The sequence below is a fragment of the Meriones unguiculatus genome, chromosome 9, assembly GCF_030254825.1.
Source record: "Meriones unguiculatus strain TT.TT164.6M chromosome 9, Bangor_MerUng_6.1, whole genome shotgun sequence".
Lineage (NCBI taxonomy): Eukaryota > Metazoa > Chordata > Mammalia > Rodentia > Muridae > Meriones > Meriones unguiculatus.
In genome coordinates this window covers 60,501,782-60,525,753 of record NC_083357.1, presented here as the reverse complement: position 1 = coordinate 60,525,753, position 23,972 = coordinate 60,501,782, and the positions used below count along the sequence as shown (strand labels likewise).

General features: G+C 51.4%; 1 protein-coding gene across 3 annotated transcripts in view; it reads left to right on the top strand.

Annotated features, from left to right (window-relative positions):
• Positions 1 to 23,972, top strand: part of Gata4 (GATA binding protein 4) — a 65,707-nt gene that overhangs the window by 20,543 nt on the left and 21,192 nt on the right. For 2 of the 3 annotated variants that reach the window (XM_060391306.1, XM_060391303.1), the window contains exons 1-2: positions 3,239 to 3,386; positions 6,803 to 7,907. In XM_060391306.1, the coding sequence (XP_060247289.1) occupies positions 7,295 to 7,907 (613 nt within the window). In that variant the 5' untranslated portion in view covers positions 3,239 to 3,386; positions 6,803 to 7,294. Of the gene's footprint in view, positions 1 to 3,238; positions 3,387 to 6,802; positions 7,908 to 23,972 lie in introns of those variants that run through there. The other variant, XM_060391305.1, reaches the window with a different exon arrangement.

The following is a 23,972-nucleotide window of genomic DNA, read 5'->3' as shown; positions in this document are numbered from 1 at the left end:
TTCCCGCTGAGCTGGAGGTGGGGGCGACTGGCAACCGCGTCCAGAAAGGCTGACACCGTGGCGATCAGCACTGCCCACGGTTTAAACCAGTCCCAGAGGGCACTGTCTGGTGCCCAAGTTCGGGGATGGGGGGGGAAGGTGGGGGAACGTCCCTTGGTCTCTGTGAAATCCAACATCTGCTGTTTATGCTTTTCCTTCGAGGGAATTCGAGTCGTAATTCCTCCGTACGTTCAGCCTGAAGTTTCATTTCTGCTAGCTTGGAGATGGGCTTAAAGCTCAGGATCTTTCGTGGAGCAAGAAATAGCATTTATCTTTTCGTGCCCTGGGATCATTCAGAAGGACAACTCAACTCGGTCAGTCTTTCTATGGAAAACCTCAGGCCTTTCGCTGGGTCCTGAGGCTCCAGACCTCCGCCCTGAGCAAAAAGACCTAAGAAGGTTGAAGGTGAACCCGATCGTTTCTGCCCGTAGACCATGGGAAAGGACAGCAGAAAGTGGGGACGTGAGTGGGGTTAGGCCACCCTCCCCCGCCATCCCAGTGACATCCTCCTTAAAAATAGCCAAGTCGGAACCTCGGCGTGCCCAGCCCCCCTCCTCCCAGCGGCCTCCCTAGTCTGAGAGGAGCCTGGGAACCTCTGGAGACAGCCGATAACCCCCCTCCAGCTCCAGCCAGCAAGGCCTTGAAATGCTCCCCGCTCCTGGCAACGCGCGAGGTCGCCTTGGTTCCCCCGGTTCCAGCCGAGGAAGGGAGCGACTGAAGGACCGGAGGGAGGCGAAGAGAAGGAGGGAGGGAACGAGGGGAAAAAAAAACCGAAAGCGCCCGAGAAACACCTCTGGTTTGACTCTCGGCCCCCACACAGGGCGAAATTTGGTGTGTGGGATCCAAAGTGTGTGTGGGGGGGGGGGGGGCGGGTTTAAGTCACAGGAAGCCGAAACAAATGTCTCTGTCCCAGGCGCCTTACAGAGTCAGAAAATTGTCTCAGGCCTCGCGCTGGCAGCTCTCAGCCCAGCAGGAGACGCCTGCTGGAGGCCTGGAGGGAGAAAGCGGCCTAGGAGACAACCCGGTTGTCGCGGGCAGCAGGCAAGAGCTGAGGATCACGCGGGTGGGTCGAGACGAGCAAGAGCTGGGAATCACGTTTCAGGAAGACTGAGGAGTGGAAAGGGTGGGGAAGGCTAGCTGCTGGACGCTACCTTGCCCAGGCTCATCCGGCACACGGAGAGTGTCCCCTTACGCACAAGGAGCAGCCAGGACGACCCGGGGAGGAATCCTATGGCTGCTCCCCCAGGCGCAAAGCCTGAAGCCTCAGGCTTCCTGGTGACAAACAAAACTTGAAACGCCAAGTCTGACCCCGAAGCTTAACACATTTTAATCTGTGAGGATTGCTATAGGGAGGCGTCGGGAGGGAGGGAGAGGAAAGGGAAAGAGAGAGGAAGGGGAGGGAGAGAGACTAACTCTTCCGTGAACCACGGGCCTTTGGTTTCTTTTCTCTCCTGCTCACCCGGTAGCTGAGAATTCTTTGTCAATAAAGTAAGGGTCCTACCATTCTCTGCGCTCATCAGATCCAAGTGTGCTCGGAGAGGGGATCGCTGATGCCCAGCGATGGCCTCTGGGATCCCCAGAATACGATCCCTAAAACTTTACCAAACGTGGAACCTGCAGTCCCTGATTCTGTCCAGGCACTCTTTAGGATGAGTGGGAGCTGGAGAAGAGACCCTAGTGGTGGGACTCCAGCTCCCGGGGCGTCAAAGGGCTCAAGCTGGACGGCCCCCGTGGCATCGCCTGCGAGTCAGGCCAGGGCGCGGGCATCCAGCAGCTCCGTACCCCTGGCGGCCTCAGTTTTCTCTCCTTCTCTGGAGCTGCCCAGGGTCTCGGCCCCTTTGGAAAGAGAATCCCTCCCATCCACCACCACCCCCCCCCCCCCCCCGCGCAGCCGCCCTCGGTCCTTCCTCTGGGATTTTCCTGAGATCCCCACGGGTTGGCCAAAGTCCCACGGGTTTTTCCTTTCCCTCCGCTCCGGGCCCCAGCCTGTCCCTAGCACAGCCCTGGGTTGCCTCTGCCCGGGCCCGCGGTGGCACTCTGCTGTGGATCTCCGAACCGCGGGAGAGGGGACCATCCCGAGCCTTCTCTGGCGGCGCAGGTTTCTGGCCGGGTGGTATTCCAGCCCCTTCCTTGACCCCTCTGATCTCGTATGAGAAACCTGTGCTAGGAAGAGAAATGCGGCCTTAAGGGGTGTGTGTGTGTCGGGGGCTGGGGAGGGGGGAGTTTAGCCCAAAGCGTGAGAGCCACCAGCGAGCTGTTATCTGCGGCTGAAGGCTGTGGTAATCGATGGGTTATTTTTACGCGGTAATAGGGCCCTGTGATTGCTCTATTAACCTTTAGACCTGTCTCGGGGACTCTCCCCTCACAGCCCCGCTGAGCCAGGACCCACAGGCCCTGACGCCGACCCCGAATTCGGGTCTGACACCCTCCCCGCCCCCATTCTAGGGAGGGAACTCCAGCCCCAGGATGGGTTCCTGAGGTTGGAGGCCAGGCTCCCCAACCTCCCCTTCGTCCTTTTGCTTGGACCCCCGGCCGCTGGGGGGCTCCGGGGAGAACGGGGACGGAAGAGAAGGGACACGAGGCCGCAGGAGTTGGAAGCCGTGTCGGCAGGGGTGCGCGTTGTTGTCTAAATACATAAACTCCCGGGCTGGGGGCCGGATCTCGGCGCCTTTCAGTCTCCACCGGCTGGTGGGGAGGAGAAAAGGCCGCTTGAGTTCTCCAGGGGCTGACCTTAAGGTCCAGCTCAGCTTGTTTAGGGCCTCCTGACCCCTCTCCCATGCTCCCTTCAAGGGCCCCGTAGACCCGAGGCCCGCCAGGCACCCCGGGTGCCCCGCAGGCCACCAGGAGCCCAGCTCTGGAGGTCACCTTCTCCTCTGCCGAACCCGCCCCCCCTTGCCCACCGCGGCTGGACCCGAACCCCTGAGGGGCGGGGGGAGGGAGGAAAGACTAAGAAACTGGTGAATAAACGAGATCCTCGGCGGGGCAGAGAACCGCGGGAAGGTCGGGCCGCGCACGGCGGGCAGAGCCGGTCCCCGGCGCTCCAGCGCCCGGAGGGATCCGCGAGCCTGGACTTTGGCTGCTCGGGGAAGCTCGGGGGAACAGCCCCGCCGGGCGGTCCTGCCCGGCGGAGGTGCTGCCGGGGCCGCGCACCCCCCGCCCCCCTCCCTTGCACGTGACTCTCCTAGGCCAGTCAGCGCCGGCGAGCGCTGCGCGGGGCCCGGGGACCGCGCCGGGAGCTGGGGACGAGCCCGCGGCTGGCACAGTGGCCGCCGGAGGCTCCGCCGCCGCCGCAGCTCCGCGGGCTCCGGGGGATCTCGCCGGCTCTCCGGGCGGCTCGGGCTGGCCAGGTAGGCTCCCTCGACCTCCCTGCTCCTCCCCGGGGCTCACCGTCCCGCCGCCCTAGTCGGTCCGGAGTTAGGGAGGTGGGTAAACGGGAAGGGAGACGCGGGTCACCCCTGGGCCCCCAGACTGGCTGGAGACGGCTCGGCATTTTTGACTTTGGCCTAGCAGGGACTTTACATGCGGAGAGACCGCTGAGGGACCAAACCGATGGGTTCTCGCGAGGTGCGTTTGGATTGTTTGGGGGGGACTCGGACGCTTTTCAATCTGCCTTGTTGGCAGATTCTCCAGTTCTGTCTTGCGCCCCGCCAGGGCCCGTGTAATCTCTCTGACTGACTGACCTGGGTCAGGCCGCATAGCCCGCACACTTTGGGGGCGCATGGGGAGGGGGGTCTCCGGCCTGTGAGGCAGGGAATGCCGAGCGGCGGTGGCGGGCAGCCGGGGAACTTGGGGGAGGTCTGGAGACGCTCGGAGGTAGGTTCCGCGTCCTCCGGACCCTGGCTGCTGTCTAGCCCACCTCCCCAAACTCCAGGCTGGGCCCTCGAATTGCGTGCGTCCAGCACAGCTAGCTAATGCCCATCCACGGGACCTCCGGCGGACATCTGGGGTGTTCCTGGCCAGCCACCTCTCGCTCCCTTCGGTCCGCGTATTCGCTTGGATGTGGCCTGGGAGTGAGTGGGCCGTTGTTACTCTCGGAGGAGAGACGTCTAGGTGGTGAACTTTCACCAGGTGGGAGGGAAAAAAGGGGCTTTTTAGACGAAAGGAAGAGGGGAGCGAGGGACCCGAGGTAGGGGCCGACCTAGGGCAGCAAGGCCGCGCTGCTGGGAAGCACCTTGGGGATTTATTTCCTGTACCTTTGGCAAAGGGAGGCAGCCAGAAAGGACGCTTCGGACGTTCAAAGACGGAAAAGTTGCCTGGAAGAGGCTGGACAAGCATCATTCCTGAGGGCTAGTGGATAAGCGGGTGGGTGACCGTTCTCAGCGTGGCGAGACTAGGGAGACCGCAAGAGCCGAACAGAGAGAGACCCGTGGAAGGACACATGCCAGCGCGTTTCATTCTCCAACTCGCAAAAACGGGTTCCAAAAGGGATGTGGGCTGAATCATGAGAAGAGAAAGTATTTTCTTTCTGTTTGGGAACTTGGGGTGAACTTTGTTGAGCGAGAAGAGCCTAGGCCGGACTAGACCTGTGTGAGATTCTGGAGGTCACGGCGCCCCACCCCCACCCCCATCACAGAAAGGCAAGAATCCACCTAAGGGAACAGTTTCTGGCCTTTCCAGAAACAGAGGAGTATCATCCCCACCTTCTATTGTTCTAGCAATCCAACTTCAGGTTAAAGTATCAGCCATTCGAAACCTCAGAGAGCCTTTGCCCGCAAGCCTGAGATACCAAACAGGTATTTGTGCTTGCATTTTTCGAGCTTGCAAGTCAGCACCACCAATATGCTGTAAGTTACAGTTCTGAATACTAAATCTCGTCCTTTAACTGTAATTAGTTGAGAAAAAAAATAATTACTTTTAAAAAAGAACAACTTCCTGAGTTGAAAGTGCGATTAATTAGGCCGACTACTTGATTTAAAATCTGCGTATCTGCTTATCGAAGCCCAGAGATTTCTAGGAAGTTTTAAACTTTGTGCCTTTCTTTTTTAAAGGGAAGAGTTGCTGACCTCAGGTCAAGTTTCTTTTATCCATCCTCCAGCCAAATTTGCTAGAAGGAAATGTCCAACCTCCAAGCCAATAGTTTATTGTATTGCTAGAGGGAAATGTCCAAACACCAAGCCAATGGTTTATTGTATATTTTGAAAAGGTAAATGCTAAACAATTTATCAGTCACCACATGGCTGCATACTTTGTAACAATTGCATTATTGCTGATGCCGATATAGTGAAAAACATTAGTGCGTATATAAATGCCCGGTTCCAGAACTTCTCCAGTAATAAAGATGGTGATTTATTGTAAGTATAAATTACATCCCGGGTACTCTTGCGATATATTAGAAATCTGTGATAATAGCTGTTATGTCGAAGTGTGTGCCTGTTGTAATAGGCTTCTAGGATCTGGTTATGAATGCTTTGCGTGTATGAAATTATAATTGCCAGCCACAGCCCTCCAATGACTGTAAGACACAGGTACCCTTTATATTTGCATTCTACAGATGAGGGACTGGGGTGTTTAAAGTTATTTATTCAGCGAGTGGCAGACGCTGGGTTTGTATCTAGTTTATTTAATATTATTGCAAGTGCATTGTTCACCAAAATAGAAACCAATCCAACGTAGTAGCTGCCTGTTCTTAAGGGCAAGTATAAGTGTATTGGAAATTTCAAATACTTAAGGCCCTGCGGCACCGGCTCCCCTTCAAGTGTACTTTGATCTTCAGCAAGTTTCAAACTCATCTATAATTGCAGTTCCCTCTTTGGCGAAATAAGGAAATTTAGACACCTTTACTTAATGAAGGAACAGATTGAAAGGCTTGAAACAACAGGAGTGTTAGAAAAATAGAAGCACGCCTCCCCCGCAACACTCACACACACACACACACACACACCATATTCTCCGTTAGTGCCAAAATACAGGATGCCAGAAAGGATGTGATCAAGCACCAAGACTCAGTTCTGCTTTGGTGGATCAATTCCACAGGGAAAAGCTAGCCCAGCCCACGAGCTTGAGCGCTTGCTTCCCTGTTCTGTAACATGACCTTGTTCCTCAGGCCTGCTTCTCTGGTCCCCATATACAGTCTGCAAAGTGTTTAAAATGTAACTATTTGCAGAAACGTGTGGCCTGTCTGATTTGACACCCACATGGTGCACAGTACATTTAAGGAGTTTCACAATCCTTTTTAGGGTTTCGCCGACACTTGCTCACTTATAAACATTTAGATTCTACCTCTAGGCGTTCTTTTTTAGCATTACAAATAAAACATTTGTAGGTCGCTGGTTTTTATAAAGTTTGTCATCGGCCCCGCCCAATCTACAGTTCTTGTTTGGCCAAGAAAAAAATGTCTGAGGAGAGGTGGGGAAACAATTGAAAAGCAAAAACAAAACATAGAAATCTTTTGAGTCCCAAGCATTCTTCAGGGAGACTAAAACCTTGTACTTAACAGAAAACTCAGACAAAAAAGAAGAAGAAGAAAGGGGAGAGGGCTTGGAGAATAAGGTAAAAATAAAATCCTTCCTGATAAGCAATATAAAAATAATTGGCCCAGATCACAGCCAAGAACTCCAAATCCCTTAGGTCGCTCCCCAAGACCCTGGCAGCCTGACCCGGACAAAACAAAAAGGCCTCGGCTTCAGGCTGTTCGGCACCCTCGGAACCCAGGCGAGGGAGGAGGTTTCGTTTGCTGTGCGGCAGAAACCTCAGAAAAGGGGTCCAGGGCCCTGGGAGCCCCGGGGTGAACTTTCTCTCACCCTTGCTGTCATTTCTCCTGCAGGACTGCAGTGAGGGGAAGGAGCCTTCTTCGTCCTTCGCCGAAGCCCGGCTGGAGCCAACAGCTGCCCCTGGGCGTGCAGCCGGAGTAGGAGCCCCGGGTCTGTGGGTGACCTGAAGCCCTGCTCAAGCCTCGACGGCGTCCGGGGCACCTCTATCCTCCTTGCCCTGAGAGTGGAGTCGGCCCTCGCGCGCGCACTACCGTCTGGAGCAACCACAAATCCAATCGATTTCTTTTTTATTTTTCCGAGTGAACCCAGAGCCTAGAGACTGCTGCTCGGATGCTGGATTTAACCTGTGTCTAATTTGAACAAGCCGGGCCTCTCCCCCACTGATTTTTCATCTCCGTCAATTTTTTTTTTGGGGGGGACGGTTGCGCACAGCTGCGTCCGAACCCCTGTCGCTTCGGTCTGCTGTGCCCGCCAGCGCGCGGCTCCTTCGCCTGCCGAGGGAAGGGAGGACACCGACCGACGCCCAGAGCTCGGGGGAGGCGGCGATGTACCAAAGCCTGGCCATGGCCGCCAACCACGGCCCCCCGCCCGGTGCCTACGAGGCGGGCGGCCCCGGCGCCTTCATGCACGGCGCGGGCGCCGCGTCCTCGCCGGTCTACGTGCCCACGCCGCGCGTGCCGTCCTCGGTGCTCGGCCTGTCCTACCTGCAGGGCGGAGGCGGGGGAGCCGCGTCCGGATCGGCGTCGGGTGGCGGCTCCGGGGCCGCCCCGTCCGGAGCCGGCCCCGGGACCCAGCAGGGCAGCCCGGGATGGAGCCAGGCCGGGGCCGAGGGAGCCGCCTTCACCCCGCCGCCGGTGTCCCCGCGCTTCTCCTTCCCGGGGACCACCGGGTCCCTGGCGGCCGCCGCTGCCGCCGCCGCCGCCCGGGAAGCCGCGGCCTACGGCGGGGGCGGCGGGGCGGCGGGCGCGGGCCTGGCCGGCCGCGAGCAGTACGCGCGCCCCGGCTTCGCCGGCTCCTACTCCAGCCCCTACCCGGCCTACATGGCCGACGTGGGCGCGTCCTGGGCGGCCGCCGCCGCCGCCTCCGCGGGCCCCTTCGACAGCCCGGTCCTGCACAGCCTGCCCGGACGGGCCAACCCTGCCAGGCACCCCAATCTCGGTGAGTACCCCCGAAGGGCCTGGAGCCCCGTCTGGTGGTGGTGGTGGTGGTGGTGGTGGTGGTGGTGGTGGTGGTGGTGGTGGTGGTGGTAGGGGCATTCGACTTTCCCAACCCGGTGGATGCCAAGAGCCTCCCAGGAAGGCGGCCTGGCTGCAGGCTCCCGGCGGTGGGCCGCGCACCGAGGAGGAGGGCCCTGGCCACCGCGCCAGCAAGGCCCCTCTGTAAGCGGTGGGCTGGCCTGTGCGGCCTGGTGGTGACAGCGGGAGGTGCTGGGTTCTCTAGGGTCGGCTGGAGCAGCCTGGCGGTCTGCTACCTGGGATTCAGCCCCCATTTCCTCTGCCCCTTCCTCCGAGGCTTCAGCAGACCTGCGCCATTTGGCAGCCAGGTTGGAGGAGCCCCGGGGGCGGGGGAGGGGTGGCAGATGACTTTCCTGTGGGGGGTTTTCACAGCGGAAATAAATGAGGAGATCAGCCAAGGAGACCGCCCGAGGTGGGTTAAAGTGGAGCCTAGCCCAGCCGCGTCGTCGGGCCGCGCTGTGGGGTCTCATGGTGCCAGCTCTGCTGGTCAGACACCTTAGGGCAGTGCCCGGGGACAGCGCAGAGGGGCCTTCTCTGTAAGGCCTGAATTAAATGGAGACTTTGTGGGGCCGCCTCATCTCGGGAGGGCCAGGTTAGCGACGGTGGCCAGTGCTCCTATCCAGGAGGACTAGCGAACTTGCTCACTCACCGGATCTACACACTGAACTAACTTTGGAAGGGCCCTGGCTGCTTGGACTGGGGGGTGGGAGTGGGGGTGGAGGTGGGGGTGGGGGTTGCTGTCCACGCGCGTAAAGCGCCAAAGACCCTATTCGGTAGAATGTCTGGAAATGAGTGAAGGCAGAGTTCGGATGGAGCTGGCTCTTGGGGGGAGGGAGGAAGCACAGGCTTGAGAAACAAAGTTAACATTTATTGACTACCTACTAAGTGCTAAATCCTTCTGCGTTTGCTGTCACTTTGAAGAGTAAAGTCTGTCCCTTGCCGCTCCCGGGGTTAGTTTGTCTTCTGAGTAGAGGCTCTGGCTTTGAAGAGGTTTAAAGTTATTCTCTGGCCCCGGGTGGCAAGGGAAGGCCCTCCCCAGGAGGGGGGAGGGTCTAGCCAAATATACATCGAAGGTAAACTGATTAACAGTGGAAGTGGCGCCAGGGCCGGGTTTGTGGCTACCAATGTCCTCCTCCCCTGCAGGGCCAAGTAGACTGCACCCAGGGAAAGGAGGGTCAGCTCACCAGTTGGGCTCAGACCTTTGCGACAGAGCTGGGTGCTGGCTTCCGTATGGCGGAGGCTGGATGGGGGTGGGGGGAGCCTCTGGTCTGCATCCTTAGCAGTGGAATTCCCCCCCCCAATCCAGCTCCTAGTTTAAAATAAAAAGGAATAAACTGGTGTGGTGCCACGGGACTGTAATTTCAGAACGGGGAGGATAGCCTGGGGTGCATAGCAGACCCAGTCTAATTTAGATTTAATTTTTATGTATATGAGTGCTCTCTTTGCATGTGTGTCTCCATGACAGAAGAGGTCACAATTGTGAGCCACTGGGTGGTCGCTGGGAAGAACTCAGCACCTCTGGAAGAGCAGCCAGTGCTTTTAACCGCTGAGCCATCTCTCCAGCCTGATGCAATCTAATTAAAAAAAAATCTTAGAGTTAGAATTTGATGTTTGGCTATAGCAAAGAGTGAAGTCCCCATCCAAAATGAAGGCATTTTGGTATTCAGCACAAAGACAAAGTGACGTTGTGTGAGTGTACATGTGAGCATGGGGGATGAAGAGGGTTCCCCAAATTCCAGGATCCACACACTGCAACACAATAGGAGACTTCTACCTACCCGCCTCCAGGAAGGCCTGCTTCCAGCCAAGTGTTTAAAGAGCTCTGGGATTGCCATGAGGGAACACCAGGCATTTTTGAAATCTGTTGTCATGCTTCCATATAATTGGGGGATAGACTTGCTTTTTTTTTTTTTTTTTTTTTTTTTAAATCACATAGCCTGGGGGAGAAGCGGTATCAAGCTGGTGGCTTTGCTCCAGTTAAAAAGTGCTCTCTGTGAAGGTGTTTTCTTCTCCTGTTCCACCCTAGGACAGAAGGTTAAACAGTCTCTGACATGGGCTGGGTAAAGGCTTTACTACTGAGAGGTAGTCTCAGCTGCAGGCCCTCCAAGGAACTTTGTATACTGCTCTGTCTATGCATGTGTTGGTGAATGCTTGATAGCTTTAGTAAGAACCAGCCATCATACCAGCTGATGCTACCAAGGGTTAAGAGAACAGATTCTCTGATGCTTGTTCGATTTGGGTGGATGTTCTGATCCCTGAGGTCTAAATGACCAATAGAGCATGCTGTTATGACCACGGCCTTTTTGGAGGCCCCAAACCTCGGTGTCAGAAGGCCTCTGTCCATCTCATTGCATATTCTATAGGGTGGCTTCAGTCCAGCCCAACTTCTTTTAGACTTGTCCTGACTTAGGCAATCCATGTGCTATCTAGTAATTGCTCTTTCACAAATGATAACTTTTAATTTATTTTCCCACTTTTTCTAGGATGAAAGGGCTTCCCGGGTTTTGAAGTTTTTAGCGTTAAACCTGGGACAGTTCTGATTAGCAGGCATAGTCAGATACCCTAGTTAGATATGAAAATGTAGAAGTGACTCACCACTGCGTAAGGGAAGGGGCGATGTGCTGAGAGCAAAGCAGAGAAAGCAGAAAAGGAACTTCCCTCTGGAACCCTGGAAGTGTCCACCGAGGGAGCCATCCTCACTAGGTCTTGTCAGGTCATTAAGCGGTTGCCAGGAAAGGAGCCCGAACCTGCAGTTGAAACAAGGAAGAGGAAGAGAGAAAGAGACGTTCACTCCCTTACTCAACGCATATGTAGAACCGTGGGCCACTACGAGACAGCTTGTGCTTTGCTTCAGTGATAGAATCTCCTCCAAAGATCAGTCTCAAAGGCTGAGTCCCAAGTCTGAAAATGTTTTTAATTTGTGTCGAGGAGAAATAAGCCAGCTCCATTATTCTTTTATTTCTGAGGTTGGACTGTTTTGGTAATAAAAGCTAACTAACAACCAGCAAGTTCTTGTGTTGGCTATTGGAAAAAAGGTAAAAATCAAAGTGATTAAAAAAAAAAAAAACTGAAGGGGACACGTGACAAGACATGAACTTGGCAAGAAAGAAAGTATTGTGCCCTGACTGAAATATATGTGAACTTTAGTTCATTCCAAGTTCAACTGACCCAGGACCCTGAAGCAATTGTTAGAAGCATTAGTTAGGCACAATAATGGAATTCTGTGACCTTCCTGGGGTAGGTACAGAGTCTTACTCATATAGAGGTGCCTGGCACATGCTGGGCAGGTAGCAAATATTTGAGTAGAGATCTGGGAGGTAATTGCCCCAGGACTCTGCCCTGCCCTGGTCAAACCACACAGAATGGGTGTGGTGGCATACACCTGTGACCCCAGCACGAAGGAGGCTGAGGCAGGAGAACTGAGCACTCCAGGCTAGTCTGAGCTACATAGCAACCCCTCTTCTTCAAAAGGAAAAGAGGAAAGATCTTACTGGAGAGCTTCAGGGCAGAGTGAGCAGGACGGGCAAGGGCTCTGGAAACCGGGGACCACTGAGGAAAGCTGGGCTCTGAGCCTCTGCTGCTCTCCGTGAACAGGGCTGAGAATGCTGGTGTGCGTAGCTGTGGCTGCCTAGAAGTAGAGCATGGATCGCGGCTTGTCTTCCTCTTTTGCTGGGCCCTAAAGTCCAGCTCCCATGCAGCCTGCATGCACCCCTTCCAATACAGCTAGTCAAGCAGCTCTTGCACTTCTAGGACTGCGCGTGTGAGCTGTAACATTCCTGCAGCCATCTTTATAAAGAATGCAGTGCCACAAGGGTCCTGCTGTAGACATTTGTCAAAGTGCATGGAGATGGACTCTTTAAAAAAAAATATTTTTTTTAGATCTCTTTCTTTTCTATGTATGAGTGTTCTGCCTCCATGTGTGCGTACCACATATGTGCCTGGCACCAGAAGTGAAGGGTGGAGGCCAGAAGAGGGTATCAGATGCCCTGGAACTAGAGTTAAGTGTGGCTGTGAGCCACCATGTAGGTGCTTGGGATCAAACCCAAGTGCTCTGCAAGAACAGCAAGGGGCTCTAAAACATGCTGAGCCATCTCTTCATCCTGAGATATATTCTTAAAGTAGAAGATTTTTATTGTGTGTACACATCACAGTCTAGTTGATTTTTATACCTGTTAAGGCAGGCATGGGCTTAGAAACAAGAGAGAGGATACTGAAAGACAAATTAGGTAGAAATACACCTTGCCTTGAAAGACACAGCATGCTTGAGGCTGATTCTTTCGCGTTTCAGAGAAATAAGCAATCCTACTATTCTTAAAGGATTTGGGGGAAATGGGTTCATTCGAGGACCTACTGAGAATGGCAGAAGGAAATACATGTATTCACTGCTCAGCACTATTGAAACAATCCAAAAAGCAGAAAAGTGTTGCTCCATCTCCGGTAAGGCTGGCCACTCAAGGAGTTCAGAGAGTCGGAGACTGAGGTCAGCGGGAAACGCTGTGGTGTTTGTTGGGCCTTTCGGGGACGGCTTTGTCCACTGTGCCAGCTGCTTTCAGAGCCAGGTCGCTCATTGCACGGGGAACTCTGTGATCTCTGAAGTAGCCTGTTGAGCTCAAGAACAATTTGTCAGTCTTCAAGAAAACCAAAGTTGTTTAATTTTCCGGTGACCACCCCGGGAAGGTCAGTCAGAGTGGGAACTGGTTTGTGGTGCTAAGTGGAGAACCAATTAAATAGGGAAGGTGTGTTGGGGTGGTCCCGGGGTGTGTCTCTGCCTCTAGTGGCACCTGTCACTTGCCCGATTGTGTCCCATGGAAAGGTCAGGCCACATTTGCTGGTGGAATATGTTCAGGAGACACTTGTAGATAACGCCTTCTTCTGTTCCCTACCCTGTTATATTTTTTTTCCTTCTTCTTTAAATGCACCAAGAAAACAAACATACTGTGAGGTGTGGGAGACAGGAACTCTGATACCCACGGGTGGGAATGTTCGTCGGTACAACCTTTGTGGAGAGTCATTGGTAAAACAGTCAAAGTACGCAGCAGATAGCCTCGACACTGAACCTCTGACTCCAAAGAATTAGGTCTGAGACACATATTCGCCACATATTTTGTCACCCACAGTAACAAAACCCAGAAGTAACATGAATGTGCACCGTGGGGGGCCGGGGGGGATGGTCTTCACAGCCTGCACACACACACCTGGGCATAGAAGATGACGGAAGTCATTACCGGGCTGCATAAGATCCCTCTCAAGCCACTTGGAAGTGCTAGAGGTGTGTGCCCCACTGTATTCTTGCTGTCAAAAATGGGGGAAATACATCGTATTCATTTGAAAATACACAAATCATCTCTAAAAGCCTTCCCCAGGCCATAGGCAAAGAATTTGTAACATTGACTGTCTATGGGGAGCCTAAGCTGTTTTCTGTTTTGTTGTGTTTTGGTTTGGTTTGGTTTGGTTTGGTTTTGATTTTTCTAGGTAGGGTTTCTCTGTGTAGCCTTGGCTGTCCTGGAACTCACTTTGTAGACCAGGCTGGCCTCGAACTCACAGAGATCCACCTGCATCTGCCTCCCCCAGTGCTGGAATTAAAAGTGTGTGCCACCACTGCCCGGCCAGCTTACTCATTTTTGTGCTTCATAATTCTACCAAATAGTAAAAACACACTTACGTCTGGCAGATAAGTCAGTGGGTAAAAGAGCCTGCCGCCAAACCTGACAGCCTGGGTTTGATCCCCCAGGCCCACACGGTAAAAGGAGAGAACTGACTCCTGAAGGTTTTCCTCTGACCCCCACACATGACTGTGGCAGGTGAATCAATGTGCACAAACACAGACACGATAAACACATAAAATATAATCTTCATTTTTTTTAAATATATATATTTAAACTCTGGAGGAATTTAGTTTGGTATAATTTTTAAACATTTAAACTATATTTGTTCATATACATATATAGTATATATGTCTGCCTTTCTCTCTCTCTCTCCTGCACGTGTGCATGTGTGTGTGGATCTTGAGACTGTTTTCCATCTTGCAGAACAGCATCGGTTTCTCGGTCCCGACTCTCCCCAGCCACTTCGTTCTGCTTTCTGTGGCTGTGAATTTGATTGCTTTCCCCTCGTCCTCTGAGCAAAATTACACAGTACCTTTGTCTTCTGTATTGGGTGTATTTCACTCAGTGTGATGCCTTCAGGGGCCCGGAGAGATGGCTCAGGTGGCAAAGTGTCTACTGTGCAGGCGTGAGAACCCAAGTTCAAATCCCCAACACCCACATAAAATGGTGTTGCAAGTCTGTAACCCTGGTGCTGGGGCAGGGGGAGAGGGAGAGGACAAGCAGATCCCTATAATTTACTGGCCAGTCTAATCAGATCGCTGAGCTCCTGGTTTACCGGGACACCCCGTCTCAAAAATGAGGGCACCTGCTGCCACACCTCACAAGCTGAGCTAAATCCCCAGAACCCACATGGCGGGAGGAGAGCCCACACTCCCCCGTGCTGTCCTCTGACTTGCATGCATGCACCACGACATGTGCATCTCTAAACATAATTTTAAAAAAATTAGGTGGCCAGGTGGTGGTGGCACAAACTTTTGATACCAGCAAAGCAGAGGCAGAGGCAAATGGATCTCTGAGACCAAGGATAGCCTGATCTACAGTTCCAGGACAGCCAGAGCTACACAGAGAAACCCAGTTTGGGGAGCAGGCAAAAAATAAAAAATAAAAAAATTAGGTGGAGAGTGACTGAGAAAGACACCTGGATTCACCCTCTGGTCTCTCTGTGTGTCTGTGTGCCTCTGTGTGTGTGTGTGTCTGTCTCTGTCACACACACACACACACACACACACACACACACACACACGCATGCGCACACGCATGCGCACACACATGCGCACAGGTGTGTGCCCACTCCACAGTTAAAGAGTTGTGCTGGATTTAGAACAGAAGCCGCTGCAAAGGTTGCTGCTTCTGCTGAGAGAAAGACGGGGTGGGAAGAGAACTGTGAGGGTCTCCTTGCCTTTTCTACAAGCCTGATTTTTTTGAGCTGGCCTGCTGCCCAGAAGAACTTCCAGAGAACTGGGTGACCTTTGGTAGATCATGACGAGGCCTCATGGAGCATTCTCTGAATGGATTACTCACACGTTTTATTAGCTATCGGTACAGCTGCTCTTCTGTCACCGTCTGAAGAAAACAGGGAAATAATATAAGCAGGGATAATAGGAAATGACCTTGAATCGGTTTTAACCTATGCAAAAATAAATTTATAGTCTTGGTTCTGTGGACGCGCATCTCCTAGCAACCCTTTAGAGATGGTAGCCTTACACTATACCACAGCCCACTGAGAGTAGGAAGTCAAAGACTGAAGCTGGCTAAAACTGCTAAGTCGTCCCTGGGGTGTGGGTAGCTGGTGTTTGTTCGCTGAAAAGAAACTGATGCTCGCTTAGAAAGTCTTTGTGCTCCCCACCTAAGCCCACCAGGAAGCAAGAGCTCCTGCTCATTTACAGCTACACATTTACAGCTTCCTCCTCCTCCTCTGCCTCAATGAGCCACTCAGAACCACTAGGCTCAAGGCAGCTATAAGGTTTCTGCGTGGTCCCTTTCGAGCTAGGCCTTGCTTGTTCCCATGGACTACAGTCTCTGCAGGGCCTGGGTCTTCCTGAGTTCCCACCACACCCATTCCCAGTTTACAGAGCTGGCAAGGGGTGAGCACATGAACAGGAACCCCGGCCTTGCACATCCTTCTCAGCTTCCTGAAATTGGTCTGCATAGCATGAAAAAGATCCCCCAAATTCAGGGCTAGGTGGTCTCCTAACTTTAGAGAGACTGTTGGCTGCTTAGGACAATCAAAACCCCATGCTTCTTTCAAAAACTCTTTTCTAGGGGAATCTGTTACCTCTTCTTCATCTTTGCTGGCTGTGTCAGATGTAGCTGTGGTAGGAAGAGAAAGACGAGGAGGAAAGAAGCCTGGGTGTGTTTTTAATAAAGACAAGTACGGGCTATGGATGCAAACCAGGCATGAAGCCCAGGCTGGAAAAGGTTGCTGTGCATTGCACCTAGCCGCCAGTGACGGCTTTCTTGGGGCTGGCAGGTGGCCTGTGGCTTTATCTATTGCTGCTCTCTAATCAGCATCGGACCAGGATATTCAAACTTCTTATCTCTGTGAAGAGAATTTGGTTTTCTGGCTTTTTGGCATTTTTGCAGGAGACCAATACATGACTTACTTAAAATAATTGTGTCACACTAACAAGTCTAATCTAGGCAGGTAAGCAAACCCATGCTTACAGTCATAAAAATGCCTCGGCCAGTGGCATTTGTTGCTGTTTTTACTCTGTGCTGGACGGTCACACACATACTTTATCTCTTATGAGAAATGCTGAAGAAATCGCACCTCTAGGATGGGTGGGAATTTTTACAGGTTATGAGCTACGTTCTGTGCGGGTCTCCCAATGGCGGATGAGCGTAGCCTCCCTCTTCTTCCCATTTAAACTTCCAGTTCTACTTCCAGAAACCCAGTCAAACTTTATCGCCTTCCCTCAGAACTGATCGATAGCAACTGGTGAGCAGGTTAATTATAATCGCAGAATAAACGCAGAAGTCTCAAAGTTCAGCACTTTGCAATGTTTTCAGACCCCTCGGGGACCATGCCAAGAGGTGCTCATTGACCCATCGGAGCAGGTGTGGCAGTTTGAAGCAGGGGCAGACAATCGGATCTGATTTGGGACAATTCAATTTGTTTCTTATCTGCAGCTTTCCCTATCGTATGAAGTCTGTCATTTCAGATAAAGAGGTTCATCCATTGAACTGTGGCAGGACAGGCTGCGTTTTCCTCTGATAAAAGTTTTCTGGTTGTTTTATCAGATTAGGCTGAAATACTTATGTGTCTCTGTCAAGGTCTACAAGGACCTTTTCAGATATTTTATCAGGTATTAGCCCACGGAGACCACCCCCTCCTCTTTCTTTCTTTGACCTAGGAAAGAATGACCTGACTTCCAAGATCATAAATCAAGCTGGGTGAAGAGAGGCAATAATACAAGTTGCCCCTCACAATTGAGTAGGCGGGAAAACGAACAACAAATACGACCTTTCCCTAGCTTATAAGAACTTAACTTGACCTCACTTGAAGAATGTGGTTCCCATGATTGCACAGTTAGCAGGAAAATTCTGATGATCTGGAAAAAAAAAAAAAAGAAAAAGAGAAAGAAAAGGATGTTTTCCAGGTAAAGATGGCTTTACAAAAACATGTTTTTTGTTTTGTTTTGTTTTTTTTCCGTCTCAGGAAAATTTATCTTTCTTTGGTAAAACTTAATATATGAGAATATGGCAAAACGAAAAACTTCCAGTGTGTGAATTGTCAGAAAATTTACCACACCAGGCTAACCAGTGCCAGGCAGCACTCCCTGGCTTTTTAGTTGCTGTACATATATATAAGCGTGGATATATCTATATTTTTTAAATCATCGTGAAAGTTACTGTTTAAAATCACTTGGCACTGGAGACAGTTTCTTGGAGATTAGTGAGCCAGACTGGCTCCCAAGGACTGGTCCCTCAAGAAAGCAAAGTTAGAGGATTGGTCCCAAGAACAGGCAGTAAGAGCCGTCAGTGTGAAGAGATGTTTTCACTCTTACAGAATCCAGGGGCTAGCCGATGCAATGCTAAAGCAGATTTACTTTATATGTTATTTACTATCATTTATTTTTGTGCTAGGGGCTGGACAAGGGGCCTTGGGCCTGCTAAGTACCCTACTATCCTCTCAGCTTATTTATAGGTTCTTAATTGCACCCTTTGAAATGAAGTCCTTCTTGCAGGACATGTTGATTTGTGGGGCTCCAGTCACAGGGAAATATAAGCCATAGTTGTCAACTTGCAGCTAAAAAGGATTCCAGGAGCCCAGCAGCTACAGGGAGGCGACAGTTCGTGGGCTCGTGGGTCCAGTGTCTTGGATCTGCAGTTCCGCAGGCCTGCCCTCTTGTTTTCTTGTGTATCTGTCTGCATTGTAAGTGAGGAAGCCAGGCAAAGAAGTGGTGCAAGGAACTGCCTTAGAGCCCTTGGAAGACTTTTTACTATTTAATTCAATTTTTAATTATATATATATATATATATATATATATATATATATATATATATATAGTGTGTGTGTGTGTGTGTGTGTGTGTGTGTGTGTAGGGGAGTGTACATGTCAGTGTGAGTGCTATAGTGTCTGAGAGGAGGAGCTGATCACCTTCAGGAGGCTGTGGGTCACCTGATGTAGGTCTTCAAAAGAGCAGCATGTGCTCTTAACCACTGAGTTACCTCTCCAGCTCCAGGGAGACTTTTAAAAATTCAACGGGCCTCACATAAATAACTCAGATGGGCCATGTCTGGGTAGACCATAGGTAGCATAACATTGACCTCCATGCTACAGGTGTGCATTACACTGGCAGGATCAAGCAGTTTTCCACGGCTACCTGCCTCATTAAACAACAGTGTATTTGAAATGACACATTAGATGCCGTGATTCAGCTTTTACACACACACACATACACACACACACACACACACACACACACACACGCACACGGCATATGGCCCACCAAAATGTAAAATCATCCTGGGGAAGCCATGGGTATGACCTCAGTGTCTCTGTGTTGTTGTTGTTTGTATTTATTAATAAACCTATTTACTGCCAGAGGTCCTAGGAAGCTCCAGAGACTCACAGAAGGTAGAGTGGGTGCCAGCCATGTCTTTTCTTCCTAGGCCACCAATCCAAGGAGCATGTCTACAGCCTCTCTGTGAGCCTCCCAGCTGGGCTCTGGCGATAAAAAAAAACATGAGCAAAAAGGTCTCTAACTTGACTTATTACACGCTAGTTGAGTGCCAGCAACCCACAGTAGGTAAGGGAGCTTAAACAGCAAGGGTAACATCTAAGAGCTGTAAAGGGGAGATTTCCATTATACAGAAGCCTGCGTGATACCTCTCTAGGTTCACAAAGCAGAGGCCAGGCTTGCTGGAGAAGGGGGCCTGTGGAGTCCTACAGCCTAAATGGGTGTTGGTGTGGGGAAGGTCAGTATTGGCCGAGGATGGTGCTGGGCCGTTCAGTCACAGGTAAGGGCTGGACCACAAGCAGAGGCACTGGAAGAGTGAAGGCATGGAGGGCCTGGACGAGTCAGACTTGGGAATAGAGCAGGGCTTGGGCAACACTCGGGACTTAGCATTTTGGCTTTGAGGCTGAAAGTGTCAGAATGGTGACTGCTGCTTTTGTGTGTACCGTGGTCCTGCAGAGTGACGGCTGCTTCTCTCCATTCTGTACCCACGGGAGGCTGCTGTGAAGCCTCTGAGTCAATGGAGCCTTATGGGCCTGTGTACATAGACATTGTTAAGCTGTGAGGCTAAGGTGGCTATGTGGTTTCTGCACGGGGACACGCTCCTCATAGCGGCCTGATGTTAAGGCTAAGGGGGACCAAACCCCCAGGCCAGTTTCAGCCCCCCAATCCTCCACCCAACTCTGGGATGCAAAAGGCAGTTTTCTGACCCTAGGAGGCAGGCTTTCATAGCCCTGCCTTCTTGCTCTTTGTGTATCACCAACCTAGGCTTTTTGTAACACGGTAGATGGTGAGAGTGGCTTTAATAGCAATAGCAATAATTACATGCGGGTGGGGGAATACCGGTTTGTTCCATGGTGCAAAGATAGAGTTAGGGTTTGCACGTGCTAGGATCACAGTCAACCACTTGACCACCCATTCATCTTAATTTTTTTTTTTTTTAATTTTGATGCAGAGTTCCAACAAGTTGTCTAGGCTGGGCTTGCAGTTATTTGGTAGCTCAGGCAGGCCGGGAATTGTAATCCTCCTGCCTCAGCTTCCCAAGGAGCTGGGATGTGACAGGTCTATACCAATAGCCTTGACCTGATTTTATACAAGTATCAGTGGATCCAGTGTGGCCCATTTACCAAAGTCCCTGAATCCTAGAAGAAAGCTAAGGTGAAGCTTAAGGACTCGGGTTAGTCTGCCGGTTCCTCTCTCATTCTGAAAGTCTCCTTAAAATACATCACTATAATTTTTGTTCATTTGATACAGGGCTTTTCTGTATAGCCCTGGATGTCCTGGAACTTGCTCTGTAGACCAGGCTGGCCTCAAACTCACAGAGATCTGCCTACCTCCCGAGTGTTGGGATTAAAGGAATGGCCCAACACTACTATATGGTGGTACACCAGCCTGGCACATTACTATAATTTTTATTTCAGTTCTCATTAAACTACTCAGGCTGGCCTTGAGTGTATTGTACAGCCCAGGCATGTCTTGAACTTGGGTCCTCTTGTCTCAGCCTCCTGAGCAGATGGGATTGCAGGCCTGAATGGTCCCTGCTGCAAATGGTATTGTTTTAATGCGGTCATCCCTTCCTTCCTCGTTTGTTATCTGAAATACGTCATGAAAAAAAAACACATTTTTAGCTTACTGAAGATTTGGCTGCCCGGAGTGTAGCTTGGCAGGGAGAGGCAGAATTGATGATTGCTTTTTAATGTACTAGGTAATAAATCCCCTTCTCCAGCATCCTTTGGAGATTATTAAATTAAAAAAAAAAAACTAGAAATTTTAATCTCCCTTTTAGGCATTTTGGACATTTCTGGTGTGTTTTGGTCATATGTCTTGGTTGCTGCCCAGACTTTAGCCTCTCTGCCAGTGGGAATGTGTTCAAATTGGCTTCTGCGGCGCTTGACAAAATTTAATAATTTCCTGTATCGTGCTACAGAAAGTTCTAAGCTTTTCCGATGCGTATTTTCCTCCCGGACCTGAGTTTGATCAATTTCTTGGGACGCTGAGGTTCTTTCCTCTGAGGAGGCGCCGGCTGTCAGTCGGAGCCAGCTCAGCTGGTTGTGGGGTGGCCGTCCAACATGCAAGGAGGCTCTGCAGTCCAAGGAAGGACAAGTCATCATCGTGCTCACAGCAGTGTTTTCAGGTCAAATTGGCAAGTGCATTCCGAGGGTCTTTTGAAAAGGTGTGGTAAAGTACACATAACTCAGCGTATACCATTGTGATGAAGGATATGACTAGGTTGGTGGAGTCCTGCCTCGCATGTATGAAGTTCTGGGTTTACTCCCCACCACTGTGTAACCCAGGCATGGTGTTGCATGTACCCTAGCACCCTGGAGGCAGAGGCAGGGGCATGGAAGTTTAAGGTCAACTTTAGCTGCACACCGAGCTTGGAGCTAGCCTAGGCTATGTGACCGCATCTCAGAAAACTAAAACAAAATGCTGTGTCTTTTCTAGTACATGCTCACTTGGCACCAGTGCCCGTCTCACGTTTTTATCTTCTCCACATCCTGCGTCAGCCCCCCCCCCCCCGTCTACTTTCTGTCTGTATGACATCTCATGAAAGTGGCTTCATTCCACACAGACACGTGTGTGACTGGCTTATTTTACCAGCATAGTGCTCTCCATATGTCCTTGGTTTGTAGCATTTCCTCCTTTCTCGAGGCTGCATGCCACGCCTTTGTAGCTAGAGGCCGCATTCTGTGGGTCTGGCCATCCCTTAATGCGCTCTCGAAATGCTTCTGCCTTCTGGTTGTCGCAAACACTGCTCCTACTTGTACAGGAGCGTGTGGTCTGTTCAAGTCCTTTCTTCTGTTTCTTTGACACATGCAGCAGAAGCTGTATTGCTGGCTCATGTCTCGGTTCCATGTGGCTCTGAGGACCAACCCATTTCCCACAGCATCCGCACCATTTTACATCCTTTGTGGATTTTACATATTTTTTTTACTTTTTTGCTCAGTTTCCTTTTCCAGTGCTAGAGACGGGATTCGGGGTCTTGTGCGTGCCCGGTTGCATTCCCAGACCCTTCCTTATTCTTTGACTTTGGCTCTGCCCCGAGGGTTTCTAGCCCTTGGCTTTGGGGCCCTTTGTAACCAGGAGCTGCTCACGCGTAGCCACGCTCACCTCTCACCCTCGATGGGAACCCTCCCTGGGCATTATGGATATCATCACACATCTGGAACCTTCTCACTCTCCCCTCCAGGAGGAGCAAGGTAGCCACGGTGGTGCTAGATAAAGGGGGCCTAAAAATCAGACAGAAGAAGCTCCGGCGTCACGAATGCAGGGCGGGTGAGGCAAAAGCAGTAAATTGGAAAAAGTACACAGGAGTGCATGTCTGTGTGTGTATGTGTGTGTCGTGTGCCCAGACAGAATCTTCGAGAATTAGTACAGGGCCTGAGCTCTGCCTCTCTGTACCTCACACTTCTGGGTTTGGCTTGTTCCTTTCTTTGTTTATCGTTGTTTCGAGACAGGGTCTTATGCAGCCTTGGGTAGCCTTGGACAAACATGCTATGTAACGAACGATGGCCTTGAGTTTCTGATTCCCCTGCCTCCTCCTGGGATTATGGACATGTACCACCCTGCCTAGTTAATGCTGCGCCGGGGGTTGAAGACAGGGCTCTCTGCATCCTAGGCAAATACTCTAACGACTAAGCTGCATCTCCATCCTGCTGCTATTACTTTATTTGGTGTTTCATTGGACTAAAGCAGTCTCTAAGGTAAGAATTAACACTTTATTTAGTTTGTCTGCAACCTAGTCACCTAATCACATCCAGGTAAATGTCCATTCATGAAACAAAGTAACATTCAGCCCAAAGCTTTCAACCCCCCCACCCCCGCCATTCTACATTTATGCCACATAAGCAGCCTTGCCGGGACTGCTCCTGTAGAGTGCCACCCTTGTAAAGGGTCCCTTAGCAGCGGAGGTGTGGAGATAAGCCCGCTCCTTGTCACAATCAGTGTTCGAGGAAGAGAAAGAGAGGGTTGAGGGGGTTGTGAGATCTTGTGAACGGAGCCAACAGGAGACAAGAGGTTGGGGCTCACACAGGACTCCCGGTGGGCCATCTCAAGGGGGACTGGGCACTGGAGAGATGAGCAGAGTTTTGGAAGAGATGCACTTGAGGCCAGGGCATGAGGGCCTCCATTTGTGTGGTTTCTGTTTGTGTGGCCTCCATTTGTTTGTTTGGTTGGTTGACTGGTTTTTTTTTTTTTTTTTTTTTTTTTTTTTTTTTTCGAGACAGTTTCTCTGTGTCGCCTTGGCTGTCCTGGACTTACTTTGTAGACCAGGTTGGCCTTGCACTTATGGAAATCCGCCTGCCTCTACCTCTCCGAGTGCTGGGATTACACTCATGCACCATAATGCCTCCTGCCAATAATGCCAATGCGCCTAGCTCATCGCCTCCATTTGAAACCTTCCTAACAGAAGAGACCACACAGGGCAGCAGGGAGAAATAAAGAGGAAAGAGGAGGTGGCGGCTGAGGTGGTAGGTTCAAGCCACAGTAACATATACTGGCAGACATGAAGCCCCGAACTCAAGCACTCTCCCTGAAAAACATACCTGGGTTCATACCTTGGTCCCACAAGTGCTCTGGGGTCCTAATGGGTTTCACAGGGAGCCACCTGGAACGGTCACAGCCTGACAATCTGCTGCCATCCTCCCGGGACTGTGTATCAAGACCTGGAATTTTGGCCCACCATTTGTTGCTCCCCACTTCGGAGGCCTGAGTCCACTCTTTCCCATCTTCCTCACGCTGAGTGGAGTCCAGGTTCCACTGGAGAGGAGGGAGTTGTGTGCGTAACAGCGCAGCCTTTCAGCCTCATCATAACAAAGGGCTGAGGAGCCTAAGATCCTCTGTAGATACAAACTCGCCGCCAGGCTCTGTTTAAAGCCTGTAAGTGCCTGTTGACTTTGGAGGAGAGCTCTGCCTGCCTGCAAGTGCCTCGCAGAAGTGACAAGACACTCTCCTTCAGGGAATGTTGATATTAAGTTTCCTGCCCTGTGTAAACACACCTCCAGAAATGGCATTAATAATGGAGACCCTTTCCCTGGACGGGACGGAGGGATGGTGGTGAGGAGAGGAAGAAGGGGAGAGCTGGCCACATGGATCATGTAACCAGTGCGCGTAAAGCGGGAGCCCTGCTGTCAAACTCTCTGTCTTCGTTTTCAGTTTTCAAAACGTTTGTTTAGATTCCTCGCCGGGATAGCCAGCTTTTCT